The sequence below is a fragment of the Aulonocara stuartgranti genome (assembly GCF_965226115.1).
Source record: "Aulonocara stuartgranti genome assembly, chromosome: 22".
Lineage (NCBI taxonomy): Eukaryota > Metazoa > Chordata > Actinopteri > Cichliformes > Cichlidae > Aulonocara > Aulonocara stuartgranti.
This window is the reverse complement of record NC_138957.1, coordinates 25,371,888-25,390,585: the sequence shown is the minus strand read 5'-3', so window position 1 is coordinate 25,390,585 and position 18,698 is coordinate 25,371,888. Positions and strand designations below refer to the sequence as shown.

Sequence of the window (18,698 nt, the reverse complement as noted above, 5' to 3'; positions counted from 1 at the left end):
TGTCTATGGTGAGAGGACCCTCTATGTCTTCCTCCTGCATTGTTCTCTTAACAGGGTCTGGATGGCACTTCAGTTCACCCTGTTGGTCAACAGATGATAGGGATTGCTTGAGGAAGAGCCTACGGATCCAAGCATTGCTTGTTGCATAACTTTTTCAAGAAAATCATTTATTACTTGAACCAAATAATATGGAGAGCTTTGCTCTTTTTGTCTTCCTGATTAAGCCAAACAAATAAGTCACAACTTCCTGAAAAATGATTGGAGTAATGTGATTTAGCGACTAAGTAAAGACAGGCGACCATTTAAATTTTGTGACCATTTTCTGACAGTGGTGGTGGAGAGTGCGACCCAACACTGGTCCAAAATCTTCCACAGGCATTTAGTAGACTTCAGATCCAGTAATGGTAAATGCCGTAGCGTGTTACTTACATCGTTTTCATAATCAAACAACTCAGTGACCCCTTAGGCTCCTGTGGATGGACTGAGAGACGTTTCATTCCGAGCCACCTTGAGCTCAAGCTCACCGTGTTTCCTTAAATTTAGTCAACAGATGGATGTCACAGTGTAAGCACAGTATGGAAGGTAGTTTTAGTAAAACTGCTTCAATAAAGGAACTATTTGGCGATTAAACTCTGATGAAACTGAATAATGGCAGAGCAGAGTAAGTAGTAGGTGACGATCCATGCAATCTAGATGTTGGCAGTGTTGGAGATGAAGCAGGTGGAGAATTGGATAAGGCTTTGAGCAAACAAATGAGGTGGAGATTGGGAGTCTGAAAGTCAAACTAGAAGAGCAGCACTGGGATTCAAAGCACAGGGAGCAGAGTAATGATGGCAGATGTGGCTTTGACAGCCCAGAGAAGACAAACAGCCCAAACACCCATTAATTGATTTTAAGTGCATGTATATATCTTAACTATCTGCTTGCTAAAGGCTGCTTTTAACTTAACAACAACAACAACGGTCTCTGTCTTGCTGCCATAGGGTGACAGCAGAGGTCAAGCACAACCCGACCAACACCATCGTGTGCAAAGCACAGGGAGAGTGGAACGGCACGCTGGAGTTCACGTACAGCAGCGGGGAAACCAAAGTGATCGACACGACCAAACTTCCCGTCACCAAGAAGAAGCTGCGGCCGGTGGAGAAACAGGCGAGGACAGAATCCAGGTGAAAGGCAGCAGAGTTCAGTGAGCATTTTGGGAGCGTTTCACACTCATTTGCCCTCCGACACGGTTTTAAATGTGTTTTGGCTTATAGGCGGTTGTGGCAAAACGTCACCAAGTCGCTGAAGGAAGGGAACATCGACGAGGCCACGGAGCACAAACACAGACTGGAGGAGTGTCAGAGAGGGGAGGAGAGGCAGAGAGCAGCTGATAACAAACCCTGGATGCCCAAATACTTCACTAAAGAGGTACTGCAAGAGCAATAAGATTCAGTCTGAGCTCTAGTTTGTAAACATTCCTATTTCAAAGTATATCCCACTGAACGGCATAATACTATATTTAATAAATAGTGCGCTTCATTTACTGTGAAATCTGAGTGAAAATCTTTGCATTATTTAGTCGCCCTGACAAGCAAAAGAATTTTGAGCCTTGCTGATTGTTTCAGAAGTAAGCTTTATTTTTAACTCGAGGTAACGCCTCTCCCCTTTTCCTCATTAGTAGCACACACAGCGCTTGTAACTGTGTGATTATACTGTGTGCTGTTTTTGTGGTGATACATTTTTGGGTCACAAACTAAATGTTAGGTTTAGTTCTTGCTTCTGCAGTGGCAACTGACTAAAAGAGAACTCGTGAAGAACACGCAAAGTCGTTCTGCTTTAATCACCTTTGCTTCCACTATATTGCTGTCTACCTTTTTTTTTTTTTGCCTGTCCCGTTTGGCTCTTTTGCCATCAGAATTGTTGTCTAAAGGCAAAGAAAGATGCCCAACGGATTTACTTTACCAAACTGACCATCCCAGCCTTGCCGTAATGGTCCATTTGATTCACCTTTTATTGTTTCTTTTATTTTCACTTACTGAATACGGGACAGACTTGACTGGGGGAAAGAAGGGGAGAAAGAAAGAGGGAAAGAGAAACAGCTGAGAAGAGGGACGGGGGAGAAGGGCAAAAGACAAAAACCAACAGAACGGGCAGAGAAAAAAAAATGCATATATCAATCACCTGGATCACCTGCTGAGAAAGAAAAAAGAAAGCAAGCAGAAGAGAACAAGAGTAATAGAATAAACAACATCACAATGATATATGGGAATATGACAGTAAATACTAAATGTTAAACATTATTGTGCAGCACATAAGATCAACAGAACACAGTGTGCTTTGAGGTAGGAGCCAAAAAGGGTGTAGTTTGTGGGTGTGATCACCCGTGTGTACACCTGTGAGCATGGACGCGCTTGTTTTTTGTTTTTTAAAAGGTTCCTTCATGTAATAATCTGCTAGAGGGTGTGGGGGGGCCACAGCCCCGTCCTCCAGGGCGTGAAGCAGGTATGGAGGAGATCAAAACTCCAGACATCCAGAGGCCCCCAGAACACAAGAGACCAAGGAAGACCAACAGAGGGGCAGCCACGCCACTGTCCCAGAAAGAGCTGAGGAGAGTCCCAGATGAGGGCTCACTCAGCAGCCGCGGAGCAGAAGCCAGGGGGAGTTGCAGTGACGTGCCCGTGAGCTCCGCCGGCAGCCAGCCGCGCCTGAGTGACCGAGCCCCAGGCCGAGGGCACCCCACCTCCGAAGTGGCCCGAGCGAGCCCCAGGCTCCAGGCCCCGATAAGCGGCCGCCAAGGAGTGAGCCGGTGTGTACCTGGACGCCCATCCCCAGACACAAAGAACCACCAACGCACCGATATCTGAGGGGGTCCGCCACTGGCAGGGGAAGTGGTGGTAGGGGGAGATAGGCCTCCAAACCTTGGAGGGCCTGAGATGTCCCCAGAGAGGTGGCGCCTGACACCCAACCTGACATATAGACACAGACATACAGGCACACACAGATACAAACATCCATTCCCACCCTCATGCTCTCATATGCACTTACTCCACACTCAACCAACGTGGAGACAGACATAAAGAGACGCTGTACACACAATCACACTCCCCAAGCGTACTCTACAAACCGGGTCTAGGTACCCTTGCCCCTGGAGGGGGGAACTGCACCCAGACCCAGGTGGTGTTACCCTTTTCCCTGCGGTGGGGGGAGGCAGACCGCCCCGACTCTGCAGCAGCAGGGAGGCCCCACACTCCAGACCGCAGTCGGACGGCCAACTCCTCCTCCTAGCCCCCCCGCTCCAGCAGGTCGCAGAGAACGGGGGTGAGAGAAGACTCCAAACCTCCCTCCACCCGCTCATTGTAATGTTGATGCATGTGTGTTCTAAGGTGCATTTAAAACCCAGGAGGGCATGGAGCTACCTGCCAGAGAGCAGCAGGCAAGCGCATGGTCCCTCCTGCTAGCCCTCAATGTCTATGTGTATTTAAAATTGAGAGGTGGGCAACGATGCCAGGGGTGGGGTGTACACCCTGATGGTACTTTGGACTCCGTGTATCGTGCCCACCCCCAAGATCCTATATGTATGTGTAATGAGAGTGTGAGTAATGTGAATGTCTAAGTTGTGGGATAAAATTGAGGCAGAGGCAGCCAGAAGGGGACAGAGGGGGGGGGTAGCCTCCTCTGCACCCTGGTGACATACCCCTACTCCAAGGCCCTGCATGTGTGGGTGGTTGTGGTGGAGCGGGAAGAGCTGTCTACCTTACAGAAATGGACTGGTTCTTATGTAAAGCACGTTATACACTATGACTCAGGCACACAAGCAGTTTTTTTTCTACATCTAAGTGTTTTCTATCTAACATTCATGCACAATTACATATAAACACATCAGAAGCAACTCTGGGTTCAGTATCTTGCACAAGAATACTTTAGCATTCATACTGGAAGAGATGACCTGCTCTACCTCCTGAGCCACAACCACCTGTAGAGAAAACTAGTACAAGTGTATGTGCAAAAAAAAAAAAAAAAAAATCATCTTTTCTTTTTGCTTTTTACTTCCAAACGATACATTTTGTTCCATATGAAGTGAAACATCCTTTTATATATAATTGACTGATTATTTCTTACAGCACATGAAAAACTGAATCATTATCTCAGATTATGAGAATTTTCTAGTTTGAATACATTGCAGTTCAAACTGTACAAATACTGTGCGTCTCTCAGAGATGAGGATCCAAGTTTTCAGATGAAAGTCAATTTTGCTTTTAATTGGAAATCAAAGTCATGGAGTCTGGAGGAAGAGAGGAAGTCACCGAATCCAAGCTCCAGAGTGAAGTTTCTGCAGTTGTCATGTGATCTGCTGGTGTTGGTGGTGGTTGGTTCGCTCTGTTTTTACCAAGTCCAGAATCAACACAGATTTTAGAGCACTTTGTGCTTCAATCATCAGCTGACTAGCTTTATCAAGAAGACTACAGATGCTAACAGAGCAACGTGGACTTCAGCTTTGCGCACTGCGTTGGTGTTACTGATCTCTTCGACTCACACTGATGCAGTAATTTGCGGTAAAAGAGCCCATGAGCCAAGTAATGGTGTATAAATTAGCATACTTTTCAAAAGTTGGACTTTACTGCTTTCTGAATCCTATTTTGATTGATTTTAGGAAATAATGTTATAATCTAAATTTCTGATTTTCATATGCTATCAAGCATAAAGAGCTTTTATACAATATTGCACGTTTTTAAAGATGCACTGGGTGGGATTTAAATGGGCCTTACTTTGTAAATTTTGGTAATTTGATCCAAATTTGAGCTTTATTTTCTTAAAAGGCTTTTTCTCCCTCACCTGTGCAGGGGGATGGTTGGAGCTATAATAACCCGCTGTGGAAGTCAACCTGACATCAAAAACGCTCCTTTCTAATGGACTATAACAACTCCAGTTCCCCGTGCTGAGGAGGATGGGGGAGGGGGTCAAACAAGGGGAGCGGCGTCCCCCATGGACCTTCAGACCCCACCGAGTGACACTACGGCGACACAAACAGGAAACAAACAAGGTGCCAAATGGATCTCCACAGTTTGGGACTCCTGGGGAGAGCAGTACATTTTATATACAGTTGGTAGTATTCAAAGTAGAATATTTCTATTTTTCACCTGTCAAGGCCTTTTTTTGCACACACACATAGTTTATGACGCCTGCCACTAGTCTCCCACTTTGTATTTTTCTTTTTAATGATCAGCGCATTTTTCTCAGAAATCAGTGTTTGTTCCAGGTTTCATGCCTTGTTAGAGTGGATCACATCTCCCGTAACACATAACACTGTAGTTCCCAGATTAGTTTGTTTATAGAGCACTTTTAACATAGAAGTAAATCTACTATTTTGTATCGATGGCTTTTACCAATCAGGTTGGGTCTCTCAGAGCTTTAGAAGAATTAAGGAAACCTAAGCAGATTTAAAACTATTTAAAATCAAATGTACTATATTAGATGATTTAGTATATATTAAAATAGAATATATTACAGCAGGTTACTAGAAAGTGAAGGTCCTGATTGTTTGTGTCTGCACTATGAATGTATCTTGGCACATTTTAATTGTACAGTATGCTTTCCCATCTTGTACTGATGGCTACTACACATGCTTACGACAGTATGTTGCTCTATCACCTCTGCCTACCAGATGAGCTCCATTACTACCTCTCGTTTCACCATCACACGCTTTTTCTTCCAGAAGAAAACACCGGTTTGTTTGTATTGTAGCCAAGAGCTCCTCTAATCGGTGTTGTATCTGCGCCCCTCAGACGACACGTCCATAATTAGGGAGCCCCTGTACACCCCGTCTGTGCCTCCTGAAGTTAATACTTCTTTGTTTCAGCTGTGGTGATGATTATGGATGAGGCAGCTTGCAGGAACATACAGCCATGTTATCACATTTTGGGGGTGGTGGTGGTGGGGGAAAGAGGCTGCCTCTGTGAAGATGAAGGTCTGCCAGAATAACAATCACTGGGACACTGCAGGAAGAGGTTCATACCACTGTGTACTCGCGTTTTTATGTCTACATTTGACGAGATATGTGACGATTATTCAGACTGATCGGCTTTTCTACAATAAAGTAAAAAGGTTTTAAATGAAAACTGTTTATTTTTTGTCATAAAAGAAAGAAAACCGCACAACCCCGCCTTAGGTTTTTAACGTATGACAGTATTTGTATGCAGATGAGCTCACCCACTCCATGATGATGCTCTGCATTATATATGTGTAAAAAACAAACCTGTCAGACATTTAGACCAATGTTGGAGCTTGTTTTACACAAACACTGACTTTGGCCTTACATGAATCCAACAAGCAATTATTAAACATGTTTTCTTTAATGAAACCTGGGAACATCTGGGCTCGGGCAAAACTCGTGCATACAGCATGTTAGCTGTCACAGGTGGCCAACCTCTTTTTTTTCCCCCTAGCCATGCTAATACAACTTCAGTTCAATTTTATTTATATAGCAGTCACAGCTGCATCACAGGGCTTTATACTGCAAGGTAAAAGCAATGCAGCAGGGGTGTCAAACATTAGGCCCGGGGTTCAGTATTGCCCTGACAAAGATTACAATCTGGCCAAAATATGAATGAGGGCATACATTTTTAGACTTTTAACAGTATTTTTTTTTTTTAATTAATTTGATAGTTTTTCCTGATTAACATCTCTCACAGCCAGTCATACTATATTTATTACTTAACTACTTAGTAAAGAATAAAAGGACAGAAGTTAATTTTTCATTGTTGACTTTTTGATTTTTCTAAATTTATCATGTAGAAAAATTGTTTTGTGCTGTTGAAATGGCACTTCATTATCTTGTACTAAGATGTCCCAGGGATTAAACGTGTAGTTAAACGTCTGTACACTGACACAAAGTGGAGTCTCACTTATCCGGCTAACTTAAGATCAAAGTGTGTCCCTCGTGGTAAAATGAGTTTGACATCACTGCCCTGTAATACAGAGAAAACTCCAATCATACGAGCCCCTATGAGCAAGCATCCACATATGTACCACTGACTAGATCCCCATCAGCTGATTACACAATTAGTATGTTAACACTAATCAGACATTTCATTAGGTACACCGTGCCAGCACCAGGTTTGGACCCCTCTTTTTTTTTTTTCCCCCTTCAGAGCTGGAGGTGAAGGTGGTGGATACATATTTACATGATAGCATCACAGTTGCTGCGGCTTTTTCGGCTGCTCGTCCAGCACATCTTGATTTTGCACAGCACACTGTGCATGCATAGGCTGTATATAAAAGATGGACACAGTCACCATATCACCCGCATCAGCATCCACAACATGTTTCATGTTACATCGTTTCTTTTGTTGACATGAAAGAATGCCAAAATCTCGGCTAATGCTAGCAAGCTTAGCAAATGGCATTTGTAAACTCTTCCAATGCAAAGAACAGAAGGGGAGAGGAAAAAACCCCATGTGTTCCCAAAACAATTTTTATTTTCACACCTGTGTTTTTCCTGCTGTAACATGCAGTGAAAAGGCCTGTGGCATATTGGCATCATCTTCAACAGTAATTTCACCTACAAGTCTTACGCTTCAGCTGGTGAAAACTAAAATAATTTGAAATTTAAAGCTGAGCTTTTGGTGAAGTAGTGCCAGCTGTAGAAGAGAAACCTTTTGATTTATATGGAGATGTCCTTTCTTCTGGCACCACCATGAGGCCAATTCACCGCCCGACTCATATCGCTGTAGCGATGCCAAGATTCGCAGTGCTAGTGTGGCTGCAGACTTTACATCTAAGCACTGCTGCAACGCTTCTCATTACTGTCACCTGCTTTAATACATCATTCTTAGGCTTTGTTGCCAGGCACCGTTGCTCAAAGGGGACTCACCAAGCATTTCCTTATTTTCTGTCACATGCATACTCTTGCAAATAATGGTTTCAGCAACATGTGCAAGCAAACCCTGTAAGCCCAAAAGCTCAGACTTCAGACTGCTCTAAAGGCTCAGTTTAAGTCTTTTTTTTTTTATACTCTTGGCTCTTAATGATGTCAGAGGGAACCGATATCCCCAATATGGTGATCTCAGGCACAGAAGCTCCACCCACCTGAGGTTCAAACCTTTTGTTTGCAAGGGGAAACCAATCGGAAGACTTCAAATAAATGGTGAGCTAGGGTCATCTCAGACAGGGTGAACTCAAAAGCTGCACTAAGGCCCAGAGTGAGATTATTTTCAGCACAAAAGTAAATATATAGAGTGAAGTATCTTCACTGGAGAAATCACGAGTTGAGATCGCATTAAATAATAAGTGGCTGAAGAACAGCTACTCATCCGCCACCAAATAAAGAGATCTCACCCCCTCCACAATCAGTGTTCTTTATGCGTACTGCTGCACACTCAGAAGCAAAAGTCTTCACCCAAAGTGTAATGCTGCCATCAAGTGGTTCATTTTGCATTCAACTATGTTTAAAGTCACATTTACAGATGGTCCATGCAACGCTTTCAAAGTGAGAAGACCAGCAACAACACACACACACACACACACACCAGTGTTTTCTTTAAAGTGTATATTCAAAGATGGCTGAACAGAACAACAATGTAAAAATGTAAACTCTGAAGATGAGCAGACACATGTGGGAAGAGACTGCATTAGAACAACAACAAAAAAAGAAAGATGTTGTCGGGGACAGATGCCACCGAGATTCTAAGACATGAGGAAATTCAGAGCAACCATTCTGCTGTTCCTAATTAAACAAACAAAACAAATGAGCACAAAAGAGGAGCACACTGTACATCACATTAAGGCTTAGTCTGAACTCTGTCCTCTGTGTAACAGAACAATGAAGTGGCATGTCGAAGGTCTGAAGCCTCAAACGGTGACAGTTTGAGAGATCAAAGCATTCAGATACAAAAACAAAAAAAAACACCCGATATGAACAAAAGTTATTTTTTGTAAAATGTGACAAAACAAGTATACTGCATGATGTGTCACTTTTTTGATCAAGAAAAAAAAAGTTACAGAAGCGTGCACACATTAGTTTTTAGACAGAGTCTAAGAACCCAAACACACGGAGAACAGTGCAATGCCCATAGAATAAGACATAGGCTACCACTCAGAGCTGTGTCCCAGCTGCATACCGCATACTCCAACTAACACTACTAGGATAGAAATATTTTATATTATGTCTTTTTTAAAGATAAATATCAGGGGGGTTTTCTGAAATATAATCAGTATCAGGAACCAACTCACCAGTTCTAAACATGATGTGGGGTGCAGAATAAAAAAAACCAACTGTATTAAAGTGGATTATTCCAAAGTAATTCCAAACTCTTTTTGTTATCAATTACAGACCTAATCTCAGCACCTGGAAAATTAAAACACCTTTTTCTGGAGAATTTACAGAAAATTTAACTGATAGACTAAAAGGCAACCACAGGCTAACCTATTCAAAAGCATGCAGCCCTTTTTAATACTGCATTGAACAAAAGAATGAATGGATCAATGAACAGCTGTAAACTTTACTGAGATATTTTTAAAGCAGTAAAGTAAAATGTCACTGTTATAGCTTTTAAAAACGTAAGGAGCTTCCAAATCTCTTTAGAGACAGAAAAAAGTGATTATTTTGTGGACTTCTCAATCCATTAAGTTTTCCTCCTTTTCAGCCTCATGTACAAATACAATGCTGGATGCTCATATTAAGCACTCTGTCTCATCTTGGCTTTGTATGATGTCACAGAGCAGATGTCACCAATGTGGTCATCTCAGCCAACAACCTTCAGCCAATCAGAATAAAGTTGGCTTAAAATCAGAGAGGCCACTAGAGTTTGTTTCAGACAGAGGATAATCTCTCTGAAGAGATTTCAAAGAATAAGGATTATTTTGAACTGAATCATGCAAAGCTACTCTGGCAGAGGAGAAGAATAAAACTCCTAAAAGACCTTAGTTTTCAGGTTTTTCCAAGGGTAGTTTTTCCAAGTGACCACCCTCACCAAGTTCTGATGCACAATCATTTTGTTTTATAAGCAGCCCTGACCTTTCACTTCAGAGCTTCAAGGGTTACTCTCAGTATGCTTTCAATGAGTAAAAAGTTAAAGACATCACAACTGGCTCTGAGGACCGTTTTCAGGAAAAAACATTAACTGGGAAATTGATTATTTCAACCGCCTGCTGTACAAACATCTATTAGTGCAGCAGTAGTATACAGTACAGGACAGGGACACAGCTTCAGAGTACCACAGAGACATTTGTTAGTCTTATTCTCACTGATCCATCTTATGTTACAGGCAGAGATGGAAGTCCATTATAGTTTCTCATTCAGTTCATCTTTTCTAGATTCAGTGCCTGTATACCATGTAGCCCCCACTCCCCCCCTTCACAGTTCACCAGTCCATTTCCAGATATTATGAACATTTCCAGTTTTCAACGCCTCAGTCTGGTTGAAGCAGCGAAGCCGCCATTCTGACACACGATGAGCTTAAACAAAAGTAGACAGCCACAAACTCAAACGTAAAAATTAAAAGGAAAGATAAAAATCAGGCGATGGACGACCAGCGATGAGGCACTAGGCTTTGCTCACTTGAACTAGAGAGCTCCCCCTGCAGGAAGGGAGGCCTAATTTATTAATCACTACTTTGTACACACAGTTGCTTGTTTCCGTCTTTAAACCCTAGCAGCAGAAATGTACAATCTATGCATTTAGAGGGGGGGAAAAACAGGGGGTGTGTAAAAATTCACATTCAAATTCATTCTGTCAGCAAAAATCTCAAGCCCCTCTGTACAAGAATTATTGCATTCACTGTTCTAAATGCTGTCAAACAAAAATCAAACAATCGCACAAAAACTGGGAAGAAAAAAAAACTAAACAAAAAAACCCAGAAACTGCATATTTAAAAAGTCACCACAACAATCCAATATATTATCATCCTTTTAGACAGTTTCTCTTTATATCGCATATTTACATATTAGGCCAATTTCTCTCCCCAGAGAATCTGTGGGGAAAACAGGGGTCAGGAAGCCAGGCAGAAGACAGAAAAGAGATGATGACAAAAAGGTTAATATTACAGAAGGGCTGTGCGTGGATGGTGACGTTCCTCCATACCGCATACTGTCCTACTGTACACGAGTCAGGAACAAAGTCCTCGGCTTTCACTGCTTCGCCTCCTCGCTCCCAGTAATGAGTTCACATGTGCCACGGAGCAAGGTCGATGGGTCTTTGGTGCAAATGTTCCTAGTCTTCTCTTGTTTCGCCTTCACCCGATCCCTGTACTGATAAGCACTTAATTAACATCACAAAAATTAAATCAACGCTGGACCCAGTAAAGCAGCCCTATGCCTCACCACACATTCAAGTACAAAGTAATAAAAAAAAAAGAATTGAAAAGAAAAAAAAAACAGAAGAAAAAGCAAGACAAACATCCTCAGGATAAAAAAACCAAACACCAAAAAAAACGGACGACAATTCTGGAGCTAACCAGATATGACACATCCTCGACACATGAGGGCGCTCTAGAGACAAGCGCCCGAGACCAACTGCCAGATAAAACAGCACCTGTGTTCTTCATCATTGGTGTTTAGAGGTTTCTTCACGTTTGTTCTCCTACAGTTCACGATTCGTCGCCGTTATTTTTTTTGGAGTTTCTTGCCCTTCTTCATGGCAAGTTTGTTCTTGATGTGCCCTCGCTTCCTCTTGGCGGTCTGGTTAGAGAAATGAGGTCGAAATAAAAAGAAAACATCTGTAAATATTAGAATTGGTAGGATTTAAATTAATTTTTTTAAGCAACTTTTTGTACATTTAAAGAATTAATAAATAAAAAGACTGAATGAACACATGCTCTATGTTGTTACCTTTTTGGAGGTGTACTTCTGCTTGGGCACGACACTACGGAGCTTGTGGTCGAGCGGCTCTCTGTTTTCCAGGTCCTTCACCTTGTAGATCCTGACCAGCCAGTGCTCTGAAGTGAACGCCTCCTCCAGGTACTTGAACTTAATGTCCTTGTTGCCGATCTCGACGTTACGTGTCCGGTCAAAGCCAGGCGGCGTCCTAAAATCCAGCTGAGAGACGAGCAGGTTTATTTATCTGATTTTCTGGCAGCTATCAGTGACAGGAACGTATGAAACTGTGCAGTGCAATTGTTTGTCTTCTTATAGAGGAAGGTGGGAAGAGGTACACTGGAGAGGCAACAAAACAACCCCAAATTCCTTCTCGACTGATTTTTCTGTCGTTCTTGTCACTCTACTAGTTACACAATTAGACCACAGAAGATTCGCCAAGTGTGGAGGAGATACCAGGAGGCAGGCCAACACATGAGAGCTGCCCATAAAAGGGCATCGACCAAGGAAGCAGAACATGTATCTGCTCCTTCATGTGCGGAGGAACAGAAGCACTGCCAGAACCCTACAAATCGACCTCTAGTGGGCCACTGAAGTGCATATTTCTGATGAAGCTGTGATATACATGTACTACGGTGGCATAAGGGCCTGATGTCCCTTAGTGGGTCCTGTAATCACAGACAGTGCAGCTCAACTGGCATTCAGAGAATACCACAACTGGCAGGCACTGATGACCTAGTCTCTCCGCAGATAATTGTTGCAGGCAACAATGGCAAGTGCCAACTGAGCTGCATGGTGCCGGTCAGTCAGAAGCACGCACATGAACAGCCCACTAGAGAGGATTGTGTAGGGATCTTGTAGCATTCCTCTAGTTCCTTCTTGCACAGAGATGCAGATCTAGGTCCTGCTTAGGGGGAAGGCTTTTTTCAGCCCTGCTCACCTCTCCACCGCACGCTTGAGACTGTGCAGGGAGACACAGTGAGCCTTCTTGTGACAGCACATGTGAACACGACATCCTAAAGGAATGTGACTACCTGTGCAACCAGGCACCACCTCCTACTATCAGAGGTGACAAGAAAAGAAAACGTAGTCAGGTGGGACAATGAGAGAGCAGGAGTTGTGCCCACCACCTGCAAAACCATTTCTTTTCCTGAGGGGGTCGTCTTGTTGTTGCCTCTTCAGTTCACCTGTTGTCATTTTCATCTGGACCGAAGCTGCTTAGAAAGCAGAAACCAGCTGAGAGGACAAACTGAAATCCTTCAAGTTGAACTGAATTTGTGTCACGGAAATATAAATGACGTCAAACCAAACGCATGTTAACAAAGACACGATAGAAGCTGCCATCCCAGCTCCTAAAGAGCCAAACACATTGCTAGTTATAATAGTTTTTGATTTTTAATGGTTTTTTAAATTATTTTATTTGTTGTCATTCTAGTTTACAAACTGAGATTATTCATTTTAGTTTCATTTTATTTTTCGAGGCACGTTTACCTTTAATTTTTAGTAGTTTTGAGAAAATAAATTATTGACGTTTTTAGGATTTTATTATTCATTTAGCATTTTTCAGGGGCAAAATGTATGAAGTTCAGATTAGACATCACAATATAAACAAACCTTTGAAGGCTGCTGACTCGCAACAGTGCAGACCCTTGTCTCAAACAGCTGCACCACAGCCTCCTCAGGCTACTGGCATTAATAAGTGTGGTGTTTCTTTATCATTTTTTGTACACCATCACTTGCTCCTCATATTTTGTCCTGCATTCAACTGTGTTTGAACACTTTAATAACCTGTGGGATGTGCACTGTGTTGGCAGAAGACTTTGTGTTACTGCGGTACAGATGTGCCAGAGTGTACCTTTTTACTTTCTCCCGGCTTATTCTTGCTATAATGTAAATCAGCATGGCATTTATTCAGTGGTCTGGTGGAATGAGTAGTGATCACTGATCACTCAGGATTGAAGCTGTAACAAGGTGTACAAACTGAGCACGTGTAATAGAAATACACCTTAAGAGATTTAAAGCTTACTTTGGATCAAAGCCAGCAAATCTGTTAAGGCATATAAGCGGATTTTTATTTCCTGGTGATTTCAACCGTTAAGGCTAGGGGTGGGTTTTTATAATCGATTCATCGATTAAAATCGATTCTGGCTTGGATAACGTAAAATCGATTCATTAAAATCCTGAATCGATTTTTTTAATATAAATTTATTTTGCCCGAAATGCCAGAATCTCTGGTGACATCTCACAAAATTTCAAGAACCACCAAACAGTTAAGACAGTAAATGAGAGCAGGTACACGGATTCTGCGCATAGACTTAAACACACAGCGCGACCCGCGGATCAGAATCAGTGAGATGTCGCCTTTCTCACGGTCGGGGCTGAAAGCCGACAGCTCGCTGATTCTGATCTGTCGGCGGGTCCGCGCTTTGTGTTCACGCCCTTTATGAGCCGATTCTAAAGCTGTTAGTTTTATCTCTCTCCAAACAATATTGACCGAACCAGCAGCAGAAGAAGATCCAAACGCTTCACATAAACATCGTCATGAATTCACTCTGACTTTTACTGTTTTGCTTCCACCGCGATGCACAGCTCTCTCTCTCTCCCTCTCTCCCTCCCTCTCCCTCTCTGTACTTCAAGAACAGTTTCGCTTTCTTCATTATTCGCTTGCTTGTTACACAAGTCTACTGTTGTTTACAGCGCTGTCAGCCGCTGTTTTTTTCCCTTTTACATTCTTCCGAAAAGAAAACCTCATTTCTGCTGTTCAATACTGAACAAATTGAAACTTTTTAAAATTATTCAAAATGCAAAACACTTAACCGTGTGTCTAATAAAACCGCTGTAACTTCAGAGGTAATGTTCATATGTTGATTAATGGTTTTCTTTCGTTTTTGATGTACTGCAGAATATTTTTATAAAATCCCAGGCCAGGAAAATCACCTTCATGTTTTTCTGTGTTTTATCTTCAGCTACTTTGACACAAAAGCATCTGCTGTGATGCTCACACCTTTGATAAAGTCTTGCGAGTGTCAGCTTCCTTTTTATAGATACAAAAATATGTAAATGTACTGATCTGAATTATAATATTTCTGACTGTCAAAATTTCCCAGATTTAAATCGAATCGAATCGAATTAAATCGAATTAAATCAAATCGTGGATCGAATCGATTCGGGACCTTGTGAATCGGAATTGAATCGATTCTAGAAATCAGTGACGATACCCAGCCCTAGTTAAGGCTACACTATACAATTACATAGATGCTTTAAAACAACTACCCAGAGGCGGTGCCAAGATAGATGCAGTGGCAAGGCTCGCTTCCAGAGAGAGACTTTGGTTGAATTATCTACAAGCTGCTTAATGACTAAAACCCACTCCTCCCCATCGCTGCTATTCTGTTACTTCTAGACAGAAGCAGGCTGGCAGTGTCCACGTTTTAACTGAATAGCCACGAATAGCATCAGTGTTCTCATCTTACTCTTTCTGCAAGTGAATTTCCCAAAATGTCAAATAGTTTCTTAAAATAAAAGTGAAACGGAAGGCAGGAGCCTCTCCACCCACTACTAAAGCATCACCTTTGATCCATCTCAGCACAAAGCAGCTCTACAGATTCAAACTAAATTAGGTCTGAACAGAAAAAGACGAGAGCAAACATTTTAAACTCGATTATGAAAGCTAAACAGTGAGTTTGATTACACTTTCCACGAGCAGCATAAAACCTCTCGTCCCCGTAATTCTGCTCTAAAAAGGCCCTTGATTGCTCATCCTCCTTACTCTGCAACTGTTACTGTGTCCCTCGAAAATATGTCAACTCTATTCTCAAAGTAAAAGCCTCCATCTAGGTTCCCGCCATTGTTTTTCCTTCTTGTCCAATTTCCTCACTTTGTGTTCTAACCTGTAATTGTTCCTCAGGCTGCTCCACAGGACAAAGATTTTAAAATAATAGAATATCAGCAGCAACAAGATCTTAGCCTCTTAATGTGCTTTTATTAGTGCGGTTTAACCTGTCATTTTAATATAAAAGGAACTAAATGAGTTAGTTTGGGGGCTTCAAAGTAACCAGTCCATGGGTTCTCTTTTCATCATGAGTTCTATTCTGTTCTCTATTATGCATTCTCAGCATTACAGTTTAATATTGGTCCATGACTATAAAGTGCATTCTCGACAATCATGAATGGCTGCCTCCGCTCTGCTCATCGCCTTCTTCCTCGTGTCCTCCAAGCCTCAGTTTACACTTGTCACATCTTGTTTTCATAACTGGAATCTGCTCCGGCTATTCTAACACTTTTCTGTCTTTGGGATCTCTCCATCCTGTCCTCCTCCTACTCCTTCCGTGCCTCGGTTTCTCCATGCCATTAACCCAGAAACAGCACTTTAAGCTATGCAGAGCTTTGGCTGTTTGTCCGCAGATGGCGGAAGCGTCGATTGTACGGTAGGGATGTGAGCACCTGGCATGAAGGATCCGTCTCATCTCTCCTCTGCTACCTGCCAGAAGTAGCCGTGGCGCATTTCAAAGCTTCTGCCAATCCTTCATATTTCCTCTCGCAGCCTCTCGTTCCCCTCCGACAACCCCTCTACAAACTTCAGGAGCTCCCTAAGGTGCCTCCTTAAAGACCCGTTCCACCCGTCTGTCAGCCTTTTACTGTAAGCGAGACGTTTTTACACGCTTGGCAGAGGTAGCTGCTCGTTACTGCCTGATAAAGCTCCATGTTGCATAAAATACAACACGTTTTTCCTTTATTGTGGCAGCTGCTCATCATTTCATCCATTTGTAAGTGTGAAGTGGATCCTAACTCCAGAAAGATTCAGTGGAGGGTTTCTCTTCTGTCCTGAAAAGTCCTCACATACACAAAACTAATTCTAAGAAACAAGCAAAGTTTCTGATGAAGTAATGAGAACTTCTCCTCTTACCTGCATTTCACCAAAGCGATAGTAAGACATCTTGTACATGAGGCAGTTGAGCAGAGTTGGTGAACCCGCCTTATCCACTCTGAACTCTCCCTGAGGAGTGAAGTAGTCGCTCTCCTAAAGAAGACACAGAGGAGGGCCCAGAAAAATCACCAGATGGCAAAAGTAGGTAGCATCAGGAGTAGAAAGTTCACACTAGATGGATGCAGTGGTGAGAGGACGCATTTGAATGACAGCAAAGGGGAAAAAACTGCTCTTAAACAGCTCAAGTAATCAATTGGCCATCATTTTAAAAACTACTCATCTCAGTGCACGATTCAAAGCTCTAACACACAAACTCTATAACTGTGGAATTAATGTATTTTTGTCAGCATTAGTCTAAATTTTCTACTAAACTAGCCACAGTCACACAAAAATCAATGCCTAACCACAAGTATGTGTGCGCAGCTTATACACTACTTTGTGTATTTTGTCATTAAAGAGGAACCAGGTAATATTCAGCATGTTTGTTCCTTGAAGCCATTCATACAATTAGCACAGCCTTATTGAATTAAATGGAGTAGGAAGAATATAAGAAATGCCTCTAAACTGGAAAATTCCAACCTTGATCCAAGTTAAATTGCTGCTTAATTGTTTCAGTGGGTAGATTGTTCTGGTATAGTGGTCTGCACGTTTGCTTCACATAGTTGCTGGTTTAATTCCAGCTGAAGACCCAAATCGCCCTTTGGGGTTGTGTCAAGAAAACGGTTGCTGCCTGCTGTGGTGACCCTACTATGACCACACAGAGCTCTAAAGTAGCTTCTGCTACGTTACTTGGGTTTCAGTGGGACGGGCTCGCTGTATTCCCCGATTGGACCCTGGAGATCGTGTTAGCAGCTGTCAAAGAGTCCTCCTTTTGATTGCTTTGGTATCTAGCAGATTGCCGTGGTCACCCACAGTTTGAATTGAAGGCACCAACTGGTCTGCAAACACTCGCAGAGCAGTAGTGAAACTAGAAACTGTTTGCGCTCAAAATAAAAATTACGCTCGATACACGCTGGTTGCAGCAGAAAGGTGACCAAACCAAGGTGGTGCCGCACGGTGGTTTACAATGTAGACCCCTCTTTGCGACCAATTTCACATAGTGCCTGCCAACAACCACTCACAAACTGACCGTGCAATACACAATTATTTTGTTTCTCCCCGTGGTTGTCGACCGCCGGCCTGTGCGACTGAAGCCTGAAAACTGGCGCCTCCACAGTCCCGCTGCCGGATTTTCTGCTGATTTGCAATGCAGCAGTATTGATGAAACACAATAGCGTCACTGTCCTTGAAACTCGTGTTTACTCGTCTTTCTTTGTAAAAATTCAGCGTGAATACAAACTGGATCGGAGTTACAAGGGTAACAAAATGCAATTCTCTCTTCGGTTAAAAACTAAATTAGCCAAACAACCTTGAAAGTCGGGAAGCAACAACAGCAAAGTACAGAATGCTAAAAAATGAAATCCTGACCATACAAGTTCACAAGAAAAATGCTTTAATATAACAGCACGACTATGGCTCAGGAACAGGCAGAGTGTGGTGTCCACCAATCAAAAGGCCTGTGATTCAGTCGGCACTTCCTCCAGTCAGTATGTTCTGCCACAAGACACTAAATGCCAAATCTGTATATCCATGATGCAAAAGAACAAATTTGTTGTATTCATTAAAGTAGATCTATTATCATTTTCCTTATTTTCTATTATAAATTCATTTTTTCCATCATACTACCTGCAATAAATTTGTATATTTACAGATCATTCCTGACAGCCAGGGGTCAGGGTATTAAACATCTTTCCACTTTCTACTCTCGTCTCCTCATGATGTCAGTGAGAGCGGATATCCTTAATCTGTTCATCTCACACACACACAGCTCTAACCCTGCTAACCTGCTGTTTACGAGGGGCACCCAATTCCAAAATAAATGACGAAAAGAGGCTGGTGCTGAAGCAAGAGGAGTTAAAGCTCATTTCAGGTAGTGGATGAA

General features: G+C 42.4%; 2 protein-coding genes across 3 annotated transcripts in view; one reads left to right on the top strand and one right to left on the bottom strand.

Annotated features, from left to right (window-relative positions):
• The window catches only part of osbpl10a (oxysterol binding protein-like 10a), a 98,185-nt gene extending 92,087 nt beyond the window's left edge, over positions 1–6,098 (top strand). For both annotated transcript variants that reach the window (XM_082520996.1, XM_082520995.1), the window contains exons 11-13: positions 984–1,166; positions 1,257–1,410; positions 4,824–6,098. In XM_082520996.1, the coding sequence (XP_082377122.1) occupies positions 984–1,166; positions 1,257–1,410; positions 4,824–4,868 (382 nt within the window). In that variant the 3' untranslated portion in view covers positions 4,869–6,098. The remainder of the gene's footprint in view (positions 1–983; positions 1,167–1,256; positions 1,411–4,823) is intronic.
• A 2,990-nt stretch (positions 6,099–9,088) lies between these two features.
• The window catches only part of LOC309698503 (dolichyl-diphosphooligosaccharide--protein glycosyltransferase subunit STT3B), a 102,578-nt gene continuing 92,968 nt past the window's right edge, over positions 9,089–18,698 (bottom strand). The window contains exons 14-16 of the mRNA XM_082520994.1: positions 16,697–16,810; positions 11,806–12,012; positions 9,089–11,655 (exon numbers count right to left, since the gene is read on the bottom strand). Coding sequence (XP_082377120.1) covers positions 11,581–11,655; positions 11,806–12,012; positions 16,697–16,810 — 396 coding nt within the window. The 3' untranslated portion in view covers positions 9,089–11,580. The remainder of the gene's footprint in view (positions 11,656–11,805; positions 12,013–16,696; positions 16,811–18,698) is intronic.